The 16010-nt window shown below is 42.1% G+C and overlaps 2 protein-coding genes across 2 annotated transcripts; both read right to left on the reverse strand.

Annotated features, from left to right (window-relative positions):
- Positions 1 to 79: 79 nt before the first annotated feature.
- Positions 80 to 10377, reverse strand: zdhhc16b (zinc finger DHHC-type palmitoyltransferase 16b). The gene is made up of 10 exons (XM_035398550.1): positions 10210 to 10377; positions 7499 to 7745; positions 6843 to 7037; positions 6621 to 6709; positions 6200 to 6228; positions 5513 to 5646; positions 2770 to 2855; positions 1539 to 1662; positions 1124 to 1194; positions 80 to 755 (listed from the first exon to the last, which is right to left on the reverse strand). The coding sequence occupies exons 2-10, from the start codon at positions 7736 to 7738 to the stop codon at positions 653 to 655; spliced, it is 1071 nt and encodes a 356-aa protein (XP_035254441.1). The 5' UTR covers positions 7739 to 7745; positions 10210 to 10377; the 3' UTR covers positions 80 to 652.
- Positions 10378 to 11451: 1074 nt separating this feature from the next.
- On the reverse strand, positions 11452 to 14818 carry exosc1 (exosome component 1). The gene is made up of 8 exons (XM_035402674.1): positions 14764 to 14818; positions 13857 to 13972; positions 13408 to 13482; positions 13130 to 13218; positions 12885 to 12918; positions 12681 to 12731; positions 12249 to 12333; positions 11452 to 11925 (listed from the first exon to the last, which is right to left on the reverse strand). The coding sequence occupies exons 1-8, from the start codon at positions 14789 to 14791 to the stop codon at positions 11819 to 11821; spliced, it is 585 nt and encodes a 194-aa protein (XP_035258565.1). The 5' UTR covers positions 14792 to 14818; the 3' UTR covers positions 11452 to 11818.
- Between the last annotated feature and the right edge of the window lie 1192 nt (positions 14819 to 16010).

Below are 16010 nucleotides of genomic sequence, written 5' to 3' on the forward strand. Positions count from 1 at the left end.
CACCATTGAAACAGAAGAGGATACATACACTTGGGTGTCTTTAAGGTTTCTACTAAAACAAAGAAAACGCAGAATATAAAAAATAGAAATATCCCCATTTTATTAAATGAGATACACCATACAGTTAGAAATATCCAGTCATTTTTCCGCGGAGCTGAGCTCCACACGGTCCCAGCTGTTGTGGCAGTGAATGCTGCGATCTGAAATTCAATAGGGCGCTTCCAAGCAAGACCCCTCCCATAATCGCCACGACAACCCCAAAGTACTTGTGGCGACCGGAGCCTCGGCAGCGGCCACTACCGAAATCAAACAAAGCCTTTGGGTGCCCCGGAAAGTTCCTCAGAGCTTCTCATGATCTTCTTAGCAAAAACATAAAAACACCCCAGCAGTCCTGTGAGGCTACACAATGAAGAAACATGTCATCATCACATCAACTCGCACAGACACATCCACAATCCGACACACTCATTAGTACACTCATTAGTACAGCAGAGGACATGCTGAATACTTCAGAGGGCTGGCAGCTCTTAACAGGCGGTCCTGTGGGCACTGCCTCCATAGGCCCAGAACTCATGGGGCACAGTCCAGTTTCCCCAGTGCCTTGTGGTTCTGTGGCGTGAGAGTTTAAAAACTATCACCAGGGTCTCAGGGGTCAGATCGCCACCAGGTCTCTTCTCTGAGGGGACCAATCCCACGTCATTCCGTCTCCATAGGGATCGTGGCCAGAAGGCAGAAGAACTCGAGTCAACCAATGACTGAGAGAGAGAGACAAACGGAATGGTATACCATCACATGGTTATTTAAAATATTAGTTTTGTCTAATATTGGAGCACAAGTGTCTGGGTTTTCTTTCCAAATTTCCTAATATGATATTTTGACTGCACCTTTCACCACCAATGGAGTGCATGTTTGCTCTCTCAAAGTAAAGGACATAAGTGAAAGTAGTTTTCTTTTTTTTTTTCTCCTGCTGCATTTCAAATGGTTCATTAAACCCTGTTGTTAGTTATGTTTGATGGCTATAGGCTGGATTGTCTTGCTTCATTTAACCGCAAGCTCTCATTCCTTGGTTATCTTGCCCTGTTATCCCCTTCACCAGTCATTGCAGAAGAATGCTGAGACTCACCTTCTCTTTTCCACACCTAAGAACACCTTCCAATTGTTAAATATCCCAAAATGATGTGGGTTCCGGAAAACCTGTCGAAATTAAAATATCAGGTATATTACCTATAGCTTTGAAGAGCATTTGGAATTTCCAGATGTGGTTATAATATTTATCCTTAAAATTAACAATCAAGTAATTTCTAGTGACCACTATAGTGTGGCAGTACTTTTTACCCCAGCTTTAGACAATATCTCTTGAACTAACTTTCTTTTAGTGCAATAAAATGTGTACTAAAAGAGAATGGCACAGATTAAACCCGCAATTAGCCGATGAGAAAATCAACCATATTGTTGCTACCAACTTGTATGCACTGAACTCGTCAATGACCCGGTCGTGTGTGTGTGTGTACGGAACTCCTGCCATGCCCATGCCTCACCTTCCCTATCTGCTTTAAACGCTGGGTCTCTTTTCTGTTGATGTGTCTCTCGATGCTGGTCTCGCCTCGGGTGATAAGTATGGCGTGCCAGAGAGTAAGGCCTCCCAGAGCTACTGCCACTGAGCTGTAAGGAGAGCCAATCACAGAACACCTCTTACTATGAGGAACATACCAGCCCTATATATCTGTCCATATCTGAGTACAGTCACTTGGGTCCCTATCCTTGCTTCTGGAGATTTGTAGGTTCTTCTGCTTTTAAGGTGCTTTTCCACTTTAAAATAAACCAATTTCGATCCATGAAATTATTAGGGGAATTAACTGTGTAATCGACTGCTTTAATGGCTTGATTATGTGTTAAGAAACAAAGAAAACCAGCCGATCCTGAGGTTCTTAGAGACTAGGGTTGGGGGGCCAATGGTGTAATGGTGTTGGGAAATTCCCAAATGTGGAATTTCCCAACTGGGTCTCTCGAGTCACTGTTGGTTCACTTGAATACACTCCTGATACACTTGCCTTAGGGCCAGTGACTATACCCCCCTGCTTCAGGCTACAGAGTACAACAGGAGAGCTGGTCAAAGGAGAGGTGCATCTCCCACCGATGACCAGCAGTAGTCTATGGATGCCTGGGTACGCCACATTATGTTTGCGTAGCTTTGTAGGTAAATTTGTAAAAATGGAAAATAAAAGTGTCAGCAGTGTGAAAACCAGGTTAATGCCACATTAATCCAAAAATACAAGAGTATGTAAACATTTGCATATAAAAGATAGAGACAAAAGTCTTAATCATACAGAAAAATGTAATGTAATGTAATGGATTCATGATGATGAAAACAAGCTATTCGGCCCATATAGGGCTTTTAGTTACAATCCTAGACACTAACCAGCACTGTGTCAAGGCTGGACTTGAATACCCAGAAGGTCTTTGCTTTTACTACATGACCCAGCAAGCTGTTCCACTCTCTGTAATTAAATACTTGCCAATACCTGTGCAGAATTTACCTTTGCCTAATTTCCATTTATGCCCCCTTGTTCTATGGACAGAATGTATCATAAAATACATTCTGAATTTGCTTTTTTCGATCCCTTTTATACATTTTAAAACCTCAACCAAATCCCTTCCTTCTCTCCTTTATTGAAGACTTTAGAGATTAAAGAACATTTCATGTTAAACCTCATACTAACAATCAAATTTGTCAACTTTTCAGAAACATCAGTTATTAGAATGTATTACCTTGTGAGCACCCACAGGTAAATGATGCTCTTATGAAGCACCTTTTCCTTGAAGGTAAAGGGAGGCGGTGGTGTCTGGTAATAGGTCTTCAAGGGCGAAAAAAAGGAAAAGGATTAAAGAAAACATCCATCTTTGCCATTGTAATCTCTGCCTTTCTTTTTAAAACAACCAATCAAAACTGGACATGCGGTGTCATGCAATAGGCATCTGCAGGGCTGCTTGTTGTGCAGTCTTAAGGTTTGACATTTCAGTGGGGAAGGATTTGAGACCATTGAATGACTGGGTGTAACATTCACTTTGTGCTTGTATCACTGTTAATAAAATTACACAGCATTCCCAATAAAGGTACCAGTCACGTGATTGAACTGCTTACAGGTCTCTATTCAGCCTGAGAATGTGGTTCTCTTGGGGTCTCTACAAGGACTGCTGATGTCCTTACAAACAACCCCATCACATGCAGCGAGCAGATGGCTCTTGAAATGCTTTAGCCTGGAAATTACAATCCACTTTCACCTACTGTAACACAAAGCCATACAAAGTACACCAACAACATCCACAGTCAATCATGTCTATGTCATACAAGGGTAGCCAATCAAAAGGGGGTTCGGCTGTGATCTACAGATTCACCGGACTTTAATTCGGCAACCAGACATTCAAACCAGCTCACACACGGTGAGGATGGATGGGAGGAAGAAGTATGGAGTCTCATCGACCAGATTATTCTTTCCTACAGAGATTATAATGTTTTACAATTTTTTGGAGGTACCCCAGACTTTGAGGAGCAAAAGTGAGCTGAGAAATGACACCCCCTCCCCCAGGCCATCCTGTTATAGCTAATTAAGCTAATTAACAGCTAAAATCCAACTGGAGGACAAGCAGGGGCCAGGTGGAAGGTGCTGGGGGGTGTAGCTCAGGCATGTGGGTCGGGAACTGCCCAGGCTCTCTGCACTACCTGCCCGGTCACCATTCCTGGGGGCAGGACCCTAAAAAGCAACCCTGCCCCTGTCACCACTTCCCCTTGGGTCTCCTCCACACTTCTGTAGCTCTATTGGGACACAACGTGAACAGACGGCCAGGGGTTAATTGACAGCTGACCTGGCCACACCCACATCTGCCAAGAGGGTGCCGGGGCCTAGAATTGGCCTTGGGGTACACCCAGATACTATGCCCTTATGATCTCAGCTGGGTGAGACCTCGGAGGCTATTGCCACAGACAGATATGGGGAGAAAACACGCTGGGAATAGCCTGACGACAAAATCATGTCATTCCTGGAAACTTTTCACACATCACGAAGAGTAGTTGGCACTGATGTACACTGACTGTTAGGGAACTGTATTCGGCATCACCACCTCAGGATACCATTGATTCTTACCATATTAAGAATGTGATTTACAATTACTGTGTTGCTCAAACATGTAAAATCCCAAACTGTCCCAGTCCACTTGGCTGTTTCTACCTGGTCATCATATTTTGGTTTCTCTTTTGATTCTCTGCTGATGAACCACATAAACATTTAAACTCTCCCACAACTGAATTGACTCATTTTCTTCAGCTGTTCTTTTCTTTGCTGTGAAACCTGCATCTTGTTGCCACTGTGTCCATCATCTTCCATGGCTTGCTGACTCCAGCGGCTGTGGTTCTACACAGCTAAACAGCTGCTGGCACAATTCCTGAGAGTCTATTCTTCATTGCCAGCTGGCATTCCCTCTTGCTTTGGTTAGCAAACCTTAATGCTGAATAGGATTCTGGGTGCGTTTTTCTCACTACCTAGGAATTGAAAATCAGCTGAAAGAATTTCAGGGACTTCCAAAAAGCTATTATTTCAGCTGGTGAGACCTTCGCCAGGGAAAAGGTCGCTGTGGCATCCGGTGTCTTGGAATTCCCCTAGCAACAAAATGATGAGGCAACTGGTCCGCTAACATTGATAGTGAGCCCATAGACTTGAATAATTTGTAGTTCATCAGTGGCAATACACTTTGTCTGGATATTATACAAGTATTTTCTCAGTAGTCTGGAAGGGTCATTTGGCATGGTAAAGTGCCACATTAAAATTATTGAGCTTCTGAAATGTCCACAGGCCCACAGATTGTAAAGACACAGGTTGGTTTACTAATCCTAAGCGATGAATATCCTGATCTTTATAACTGCATTGATTTTAACATTCCATTAGCACTGTCTGTTCTCTGTTTAGCCTCTCTGTTCAATAAATTGTGTTTAGTATGGTTGGTTTTTTCTCTCCATACAAGTCAATGATGGATTCCTTCCACTTTGTCTCCAATGCTAATGGCCTCAGATAAGTTACCCAGATGTTTGGCTTATTCCATTAAAGTAGTGGACTGATTCAGCAAGATTGCAAGAGCCATGTCTCAGTAATAATCATAGCAAGAGCAGTTACTGTGTGCAGACAGAAAATCTCAGGACTCCAGCCTCATAAGCACCTGTAATATGTAAACAGTCAGGAGTGACTGTGAAGCCACAAACATGTTATGAAACGAGAGTAGCTTGTCGTTTTATTGTATATATCAATTACACATTAACTTGGGGTTGTTCCATCTTACCCATAAGCAATTTTACTTCATGAAATATCTGTCAAGATAACAGGGTAAGATAACAGAGTCAGTCGGTGACAGCCATGTACAAAGTCGAGTGCGACTCCGGTAACACACTGTGATGGGAAGGAAAGGGGCCGGAGGGGTGGGCCTTCTCGACCGCGTGGCGACCGCGCGGCAACCGCGTGCTCACCTCAATGGCGCTGTAGGCGTCGACGAACATGCCTCGGGAGCTGAGGCTGCAGTAGACGCAGCCCATGGTCATGAAGAGGCAGAAGCAGAAGAAGTAGCGGTGGTTGAAGTGGCCGACGCAGTTGTTGAGCCAGGCTGAGCGGGGGGACGGGTCAAGGACAGGCGGGAAATGAAAACAGACTAAAGCGGCTATCGCGCCATCACCGCGCTGAACGATCACCAGAAACTGGAGAAACAAGCCTTCAGTAAACAATTACCAAACTCCCCGAAAAATGGTATGAGTAATGGTATTATCCATTTCCCATAACATTATGGTATTCTCACACTTGTCTCACTGACAATTGCGAATGCAAAAGCAGCAAAAAAAAGAGAGCAAAAAATCAGAATTGTGCATTAAGGCCTGTAGTGTCTGTCTATGCACCGATTATCTTTTTTTTAGCTCAGTAGATTTGTTATCTTTGACTAAATGGTATGCATACATTCTACTATCATTATTTACCATCAGTACAGCAGTTGAAATATGTTATGTAACCAACTGAACTCACTAGGAATGTCTAAGAAATATAGCTGACTGACAGCACAGATAAACAGACAGGTACAGTGGACTTTCTTTAGAGATTTATCTTTTATGTAAAGGAGTACAGGCACCCTGTTTTTGGGGCCTCTGGTATCTCTGGAGAAAGGATACGGCAGTGATGATCCATCTTCAGCACACAGCTGCAGGGGGAGAGAAGGAAGAGAGGAGCGATTTTACTACAAGGACCAACTCGTCAAAACCAGTCTGACACCTCTGAGCTCATTCCTGGGGCAAGACCAGTCAGAGCTTCTCATCGTTCAGCTTGTTTTGCGGCAATAAGATCCGTGAAGGCCCTCACCGAGATTGTATCTGCTGTGAGGTCAGTTAAGGCCATGCTTACTTTAAACCTGTTCTTGCTTCAAAATCTTATGTCAACTGTCTAAAGATACAGTTTTTGCAGCAGGACTAATCAAGCTGACCCAGTTCTGTGAAAACAATCTGAAGAACCTGTATATGCCCTGCATGTCAATGTACTCAAAAAGTCAGCAAAAAACATTCCTGTGTGTGTGTGTGTGTGTGAGACCCCTGTTACCTGTTGCAGATGCTGCAATGATGCGTCCTAGGTGGTTTGGGAATAATGCACTTTTTGCAGATGGACACAGACGGTGTGTCACATTTTACCTGTTGAATTTAAAACAAAGGAAACTATATTAAAACACACAAAGCTTTCGCATTGCCATATCTGCATTTCCCAGAATTCCCTGTTCGGTCCTCTCTTCAGAAACTCTTACAGGGCATTGGATGGCATGTGTACCTTTGGGGGGTGGCCAGGGGAGGTGGTGGTGGCCTTATAATAGTGGAAGACGATCATCACCAGGTTCCAGTGGCCAAAGCAGAGGTGCCACGTGGCCCAGGGGGCGGGGTAGGTGCTGACGACCGTGGGCAGCACGAAGGAGTAGACGATGATCAGGACGGAGCTGGTCAGAACGACAACCAGACACACAAAAACCTGGAGAAGAGGAGAGGGTGGCATCAAACACACATAGAACAGTGAGACAAACCGCAAATGAAAGACAAGAATAGGCAGACACACAGAAACAAGAAGAGCAACCATGCAGTGACTCTCAACCCAACATCAGCATTGTATTTTGTAGGAAACTGCAATATGTACAAAAAATAAATAAATAGTTTTGTGTGTATACTGGTCTGGATAATGGCATCTGCTAAGCAATAAATAGTATAATCTACAGTATCGCATATAAGATCTTTCTACATGGACATGGCCTTTGAGTGTCCATTAGGGGGTCAAGCAGCAGCCAATTATGTACCATCTATAAAACTATCCACATGATGCAGATGTGTACATATAACCAATAAAACTAGCTATAAATTCATAAACAGGACAGAATATTCCATCTTAGTTAAGGGAAATAGCGGATTGTAGCTTCAATGGTTGCCATGGTGACTTACCACGCCAAACCAGCGGGTCAGGTGGTCCACCAGCCAGTACACTGGCTCGAAGAGGGAGTCTACGACCACGTCAGAGTTGGTGGTCTCGCTGAAGCAGAGGGAGCGGAGCAGCAGCCTGCTGTAGAGCCACAGCTCCCCCAGCCGCTTGGAGGGCTTACTGCGTCCCTGTTTCACACACGACCGCAGCCATCGTAGGAGCAGCCGCATGGCTCGCCGGAATAGCCAGCTCCCGCTGGGCATCCCCCGCCTGCAACGCACAGCCAGAGACAGACAAACTGACAGGCATGTTCACAGACAGGGAGACTGACAGGTGGACTGACCCAATCGCAAACAGAAAGACTGACATACTGGCTGACCTGAGCACATTGACTTACTTGATAACAGACGGAGAAAGTTATCCACTTCAGTTAGACACTGAACAGACAAAGGCTGACACAGTAACTAACCTGTTCACAGACAAATGCTGACACACTGACGAACAAACAGAAAGACCAGACCACAGAACTGACACACTGACTGACCTTTTCACAGATGACTCTCACCTCTGTCTGCAGAGAGAAATGTTCTCCTCCACCATACATTTCCAAAAGGAAATTGGATAATGGGTCCAATGACAAATCAGAACTCGGAAAACGGTTTGTTTCCCGTTTCCCATTCTCTCATTGTGAAACAAAAATCGAATGGCCGTTACATACATGGACCCACAACAAAACTGACACACTGTCTACCTTAACTGCCCATAGAACCAATGAGACACAAGAGCCTTCACATCCACATTTAGCCAAATGAAGCATCCACTCTCAGTCCAGCAAACATCAAATTCAGTTAAAACAGCAGAATGCTCATCATAGCCAGCGTAATTCCTGGGGCACACCAACCCAATGAACCTGACCAGTCAACATGCAAGAGTGGAGATAGGACCTCATGAGACCCATCAACCAAGATATTAGATGTAACATCCTGAAGACTCATTGTCAGCCCAAGCCAACTAGAAACATAAAGTACACTGGGGTGCCATTGATGTGTATAATCTGGATGGAAAGGAGTACCATTCAGATTTCACAGGAGTAGATGGTTTCAGCTTTTGCAGGAAGTGAATAAAGAGAAGCATAATACAGCAGTGCTGTACAGAGGCACTTGCTTCAAAAAGCCTTTTTATTTGAATGTTTTGCACTACGGTCAGAATTAATTTACCACTGGGACACCACTGAGAACCAGTGCTTTAGCTATGACCCTTCACCCTTCCTGTAATACTGCCTATTATTTTATTTTTTTATCTATTTTATTTATTTATTTGTTGTGGGGGGAGGGGGGGGGCATTAATATGGCACATAAATGGGAGACATGTGGGACCGGCCTTTCCTCTTTGGTTCCTATAAGCCAATTACACTGGGTGGAGAATGAGATCCCTCCCCTAAGCTGCTCAGGTGGAATTCCAGAAATTCTGTAGAGATAAAGTCTTGGCTTTGCTTCTGAGTTTAAATAAGAGGTTTGGATGACTATGATAAGGCTACTTTCTGAGCCTTAATAATAACCCAACATGTAAGTATTAGTATTGTTGCTACTGTAAACCATTAATCAACTTCATCATTAACATGATTATTTTGTTTTCATATTATGTGACTATAAGGCTCAGGAAGAGGAGCAGACCATTTTGGAGAGAACTACTCCCTATTATCGAATACATGTCCTCTGCTATATGCTTTTAGTAGTACATAATGCATGTGTATGCTTTAGATTTTTGTCTAAACTGCGTCACATTCAAACGCGATGTTAACAAACGAAAACACTTGGAATCTAAATGACTGACAGTGACACGCACCGTCACATAACTATATTGTGGTCTGCCGAATATATTTACAGCTAGGCCACATCGACCTGATTTTAATATATTCTTCCGGTGATCGTGATTCTTCATGCACAGCGCGATGTTATGGGTGAATCGAGTTGAATCAGAAAGTGTCTGCACTGCTGACTCACAGTATAGTATAGGAAGCACGCTTATATAAGGAAGGGCAGCTATAGCTAAGACACAAGTGAATCCATGCAAGGCCAAGCCAATCGGATGGTTAAACTAATACGTCCTGGCACGAGGGATTACCTACTTTTATCCTTTGTTGGCTAGTCAATAATGTAATACAGTGCTTAGACCCTAATATACGTAGTAAGTTTGCTAGTCACTGAATCCCTCAAAAGCACAAGCTTTGCCTTCCATGGAAAGCATACTGTTGAGACAAGATTTCACTTAAGACATTTCATAATTCTTTAATCTTTCCATTGTTTGTACATTTAGCTTTATAAAAACGAGGATACCCTAACACATGAAAACAGCCAGGCATAACAGAGTGTACTACGAATAACTGTAGCAACAAACAGCAATGTTCTGCGGCAATTTATTGTTAGCTAGCTAGGGTTTGCAACATGTATTCGTAACATCTTAATGATGGTGTCACTGACTGAGCCGGTTTCATTACACAGCTCCGTTAGAAAATGTAATTAAATAGGCTCGTTTAAGGTGTGAGCAACGGAAGTGGAGTAATTGTCTGATATTTTGCATATTTCACAATCAGCTGACTGGTGGGCACTTTGCTGACTGATGATGCTCCTGGAGTTAGCAGAACTGGCAGTGGACTTGTTAGCAAGATACCAGGCGGGACAGCGTCAGTCTATCAACGACAGCCGGGGTCTCTAAAAGTAAAATACATACTCACCTGAGCTACAGTCGATGGACGTCCCACCGTTAACAACCTGCTTATTTAAGCCATGATTAATCAGCTCAACTTCATTTCCAAACGTAAACTGATTAAAATGAGATAAACGTAGCAAGCTCTATTATCTCCAGCAGCCCCTTACACGACGCATAATGGCACCGGAGCATTGTGGGAACTGAAGTTTTTTCTCACTTCCGGACATTTTACCGTAACAAAAAACTAATTCATCGTTACATTTATTATAGGTGGTAAGAAATCTCAACCAATAAACGAGGTTAGAATATGGGACAGTTGTAGATTATCATTATGGGAACTGTTTCTCTTCAACACCCTGTGTTGTTGACGTGCACGTGCAAAGACTCCAGGATATATATTTTTTAATCACTTGTACATCAGTCCAGTTCCAGCATCATTTCCTTTTTTCATGCTTATATAAACAGGGTGAATATTTCATGATCAAAGCATCATTCTGAAGGATCATACAAAAGCAGGCAAATCAGTTCGCTTCTTTTAAACCCCCTTGATTTGCCTATTGACTGAAGCCAGGTGAATATAGTTACCACTGTTCCTGAATTGGAAACCTGATCAACCATCAGTATGCATTGGATCTTACTGAAACAAAGCCCATTTCTTATGTCTTTTTAGCTTGTAGGCAGTTTCTGTAGCTAGGTAGAGTGGTTTGGCTTTAAGGACAGGAAATACTGACAAAAAACTATCATAATCATGGCAGTACCACAGTAACCTCGCTGGTCAGGATCATAACCAACACCACTGGGAGTCTGACCAGGCTTACACACAGATGAGTTGACCCCAAGGGATGTGCTTTGCTAATGAAACAATAATCAGTTACTTCTTTAGATACATTATAAACTTTTGCAACTGGGGGCTCAATTTGGGGTGCTGGCACAGCCACTGACCTACAACTCAGCTCGCCAAACCTAACCACAATCAGATTGCAGGGCTATTAGCAGAGAAAAATTCACAAATTCCCTTTCATGGTGCAATAGAGTTGGGCTTTTTGAGGTCAGAACTTGTGCCAGAGTAACTAAATGGCACTCCCAATATATATTACCATTTAAATAAATGCTAGTCATAGATCAGCATCAGCTCAGTGTGTGGGCCATGTCACATTTTTAGTCCTGCTTTTAATCAACCAAAACTTTATTTCTTCTGCAAATGAATAACCTCCAAATTTGTGACAAAAGAAACACTGATAATGTACATAAATCCAAAGAAGCAAAATATTTTAGTCAAAAATATTTTATTTGGTTCGGGATAATATATTCAGAGTCTTCATAACAGTGCTGTAAATTACCATTTGTAATTAAGAACATTTACTTCAAAATCCCGATTGCTTTATTTCTGTGACTTGTGTCAACTTACAAAAAAAAACAAAAGAAAAAATTATGTAGTCATCATGTCAGATGTAACCATCTCCCAAGTCTGTCTCCAAGAGTTGGGAAATACAGCCATTTAACCCAGTCGTACACAGGGTGTGGCCCACATTGTCTTGGGGGGGAGGGAAGGGGGGGGGGGCTGTGTTGAAGCTGTGTGTTCCTCGAGGAAAGGGAATGCTAGTGGGGACCGCAGAGGAAACCAGAACATCCCCTCAGGCCTGGAGGTACTCCGGCTGCACCCTGGCCACTTTACGGAACTCCTTGGCATGAGTGCGAGGGCACTGCATCTCACACCAGCTGATCGGAACCATCTGCACACCTGCCGTGCAAATAAAATGGCGGGGAAAACAGAAATAAATTATCATTATAGGACGCACGAAAGCACGTTAATGCGGACTCTGCTAGACTGCCACCAAATCGCCCTTATCTAACCTCGTGGAAACAATTTGCCAACTTCAATGTGGTATTGCACGTCTGGCATCATTTTCTAGATACCTTTTGGTGTTATTCCGTGTACTGAATGACTATGTGTGATTGCTTATCAAATGTTACTTCCTGCATTGCTTGGATTACATTCAATGACATTTATAATCTTGTCTTGTACTTCTGCTCACCCCGCCCCGCCTGAACATGGCTACTCACCTGCCTCACTGTGGGCCACCACCACACCCAGCTCGTTCTCCGCTGTGGTCAGCAAATAGTTGGACTGAACGTCACCCAGAGAGATCTGAGCCCTGGTCAAGGTCAACACCAGCCACAAGCCAGCTGACTGAGAGCAACAAGGGCCATAGCAGAACACAGGTGAAGGGTCATCACCTAGAGGCTTAATACAATAGATCGACACAGATGCCACAATCTTCTAAATTAATTATACGTTACTCACACAGGGTTCCGATCTTTTTAAATGTTTAATACGTACATCTGCATAGCTAGTATTGTAGTGTGGCTGCAATGTCTATAGCTGGAGACACCCTGAGCATCTCCTTCAGCCTATGGGCACTATGTCGATGCCAAACATGTAAGTGCATCTCATTTCAGTGAATTTTCACAGACAGCCTGCTGCTGAAAGGATACCACTTTGGCAAGGACAATGTCTCCAGGCCGGAAACTTTTGTACGTCTCAACCTGAAAGGAAATAAACCGAACAAATGAGCAATTACACATCACTATGCTGTACACCCATCCGATACACACAATAAATGTTGTTTGTAATTTGATTTTTTTTTTTTTTTTTTTTTTTTTTTAATGAATGAAGACTCTTTGGGCCATTGGGTATACCTTGTCTTTTTCCGTTGCTCTAACGTCTTCTTTCCTGTTAAAGATAGTCATTAAAATTCATCACTTGACGACAGATCATTTTTGTCAGCCAATTCATCGTCACTTCACTTTTGTCTTCAATGAACAGTCAATCAATCTGGAGCTATACTACAAAAATGAACAACACGATGATAAACTATACTTTTATCAAACAAAATGCATGATTATATCTAGCAAGGCACAAAAGCATCTTAAATCCCAGTTACCTGATTGTTCCTCTGAATCTGTCCTTCAGAGGTGTGGAACCAACATACAGGATGTGGACTTTAGCAAACCTTGGATTGATACTAGTAACCTAAAAGATACATGAACTACAATTGAAAAAGTGTACAAACTGCGTAGTATTCAGTTATTCCTGGATTCATGGATCACATAAATCATATAGCATGCACTACATTGTGATTCACAGACTGGAAAACATGTCGATATGAAACAGGAGTTTAAATTTGTTACATAAACTCAGAAATTGTGTCCATTCACTTACCTTGCACGTGACTATAGCGCCTACATCAGGCAGCAATTGTGCCTCTGTTTCTCTCACAACAGATATTACAGGAAGCTGAAAACAAACAATTTCATATAATGGGCTCAACACTGCTAATCTAATTATAGTACGGCTCATATGAGAAAATTATTATCAGTGTGCATGCATATACAGTATGTGTGTCTCTCCCTCTTGGGAAGATGGTTTTGTTTTGCAGTGGTTTCCAATATCAGCAATAGAATATGTAAATGTGAAAATATGTAAAGTCATTTAACCTAAACTGCTTCAGTATATATTCAGCTGTATAAATGTATACTATATAAAAAATCAAAAGCTGTGTAAGTAACTCTGGATAAGAGCATCTGCTAAATGCCTGTAATGCAATGTGCATAATAGTTTTAATGTCCATAACAGGAAAAAAGACAGTCAATTGCTGATCACACACGGACCTCTTCTCCTTCATTTTTCCTCAAAACATAGCCAGCAAGAGAGGCAAAGATGTAACCATGTCGCAGGTAGGTGCCTGTCCCTGGAATACAGTCTTCTGTGCTGCACAGCCTCTCCCCTTCATAAGAAAAAAAAAAAATAAATTAACAGAACCCCCCAATTTTGAAAAAAGAGATGACTGTCGCTAGCAATATTCGAATTTCAGATAACATGCTCTGTGCAAATACACAGTAAATTCAGAAAAAAATGTTAAATTTGAATAATCACTACCAAGACAACTATGTAATCATATATGAATTTCATAGGAAACTACCTAACAAGTGCTTATGCGATAGCGTTCATGAATAGAGGTGTATAGGTAGAACTCCCCGTCGCGTTAATTTACTTGCATTTACATCAGATTAAAAACCTTAAATAAACTAGGTGTTTTTGTACGAAATCTGCCCCGGGCAACGAGGCGGGTCGAAAAGAAAGTTGATTTGTATGATAAGTTAAGCCAGAGAGTGAGTAAGCTAGCGAACAGGTTAAAAACCCACTAATTGCCTACGAGTTATGAATACGTTGAGTCACTAGCAAAATCAGTGTCTACCATGGACCACAGCCCTTAATGTCTGTTACACAATAACCGATAGTCAGTTTGGCGTTTAAAAAGTACAAGATGAACACACGACACACCCTGCACACAGCGTTCACTCAGCTATCTAACTTAGAAGTTGGCTAGTTAGCCTTTTAGCCACACATGATGATTTCAGCATACGCCCGAGAAGCATCACGAGAGCACGTGTGTGAAATACGAAAGGGCGAAAAGTGTGATCCAATCACATCTGCTCAACTGCCTCTACATTTAGACTTGTAAAAAGGCAATAAAAATGGGATAACTACATTGAAATGTTTACTACCAAGACTCACCTGGAACACACAGCTTCATAGGAGACATGTTTTCAAGAAGACCTATCTTATTTTTCATTGGACAATGTAGTAGACGTGAAATATTGGTCACGTGGTATTAACCACGTTGCTATTTTACTACGCCATATTTGTTGTGGCAATACTGAACTATTGAACTACAACATGCCTCAATTTCCAGTAATGTTAAGTATTTTCGGATTGCAGTCGTTAAATGTTACAATATTTAAAACGGGGCTGATTACAAGTTTGAGTGACGATACAAAAACGGCTCAAGCTGTGTGGGTCGGGGTCTTGTTGCCGGACAAGGAAGCCATTACTCTGAGCAGACTGCCACATCATATGATTTTCATACTTAATGTATAAATATCATGAAATTCCCCAGTCTATCATATATAAAGTGTGACATCTTAATTATCTAGGATTACCTAATAAATCAAATGTTTTACATCCTGCATGTTTACACCACATATTAGTATGGAAGTACATATTTGTAAAATTTGAGGCAGCTGCAGCCATAGACCAGGGCTTTAAGTTTTCAAACTGTTGCAGTGAATCTCCTAATCAGTTACAGCCTTTGTAATTCTTCCCTGAAGAATAAATTAACATATTTGAGGATTGGCTTCTTATCATTTTCTCTGTCGCTAGACTCTTAATTTTTCACAAATGGTCCAGTATCAGTGACCAGGCGTGAATATTCAGCAATTAAGACCCAGCTTAAGTCTATAATTAATTGATTAATTATTATTAATTTATAATATTTATTTATTGGGGGAGGAGGGGTAAAGGAATATGTCAGTAAATTAGTGAATTTCAGAAAATAAATTTCCTTTCTGCAATGCTTCATTCGTCCACAAGAGGTCCAGGCTGCTCCAATTTTAAAGAAAAGGTTTCAAACTGGTGTGACCGACGACCTTTGGCACACATTCCACAATTTCACCTTCACAGTATGGTACACTTTTTCTGGAAAATTATTCCTGCTGCAATTTTCCAGATGGTTCAGTAATATCGCAGCAAATCCCAATGAACAAATAATTCATACTTTGGTGTTTTTTCTTCTTCTGGTGGTTCCTTCCTACTGCTTGGGTGTTGAATCCTGATCATGCCAATGCTGACAGCCACAATGCCACCCAGGCACTGTTGGGTTCAATTGGCAGGGTAGTGCCCATACAATTGCACAAGGATTGTTACAGCATCTGTTCATGAAGTGTACTCATCCTGTACTCATCATGCGCATAATACAAAGTAAC

This window comes from Anguilla anguilla, chromosome 2, assembly GCF_013347855.1.
Source record: "Anguilla anguilla isolate fAngAng1 chromosome 2, fAngAng1.pri, whole genome shotgun sequence".
Classification (NCBI taxonomy): Eukaryota; Metazoa; Chordata; class Actinopteri; order Anguilliformes; family Anguillidae; genus Anguilla; species Anguilla anguilla.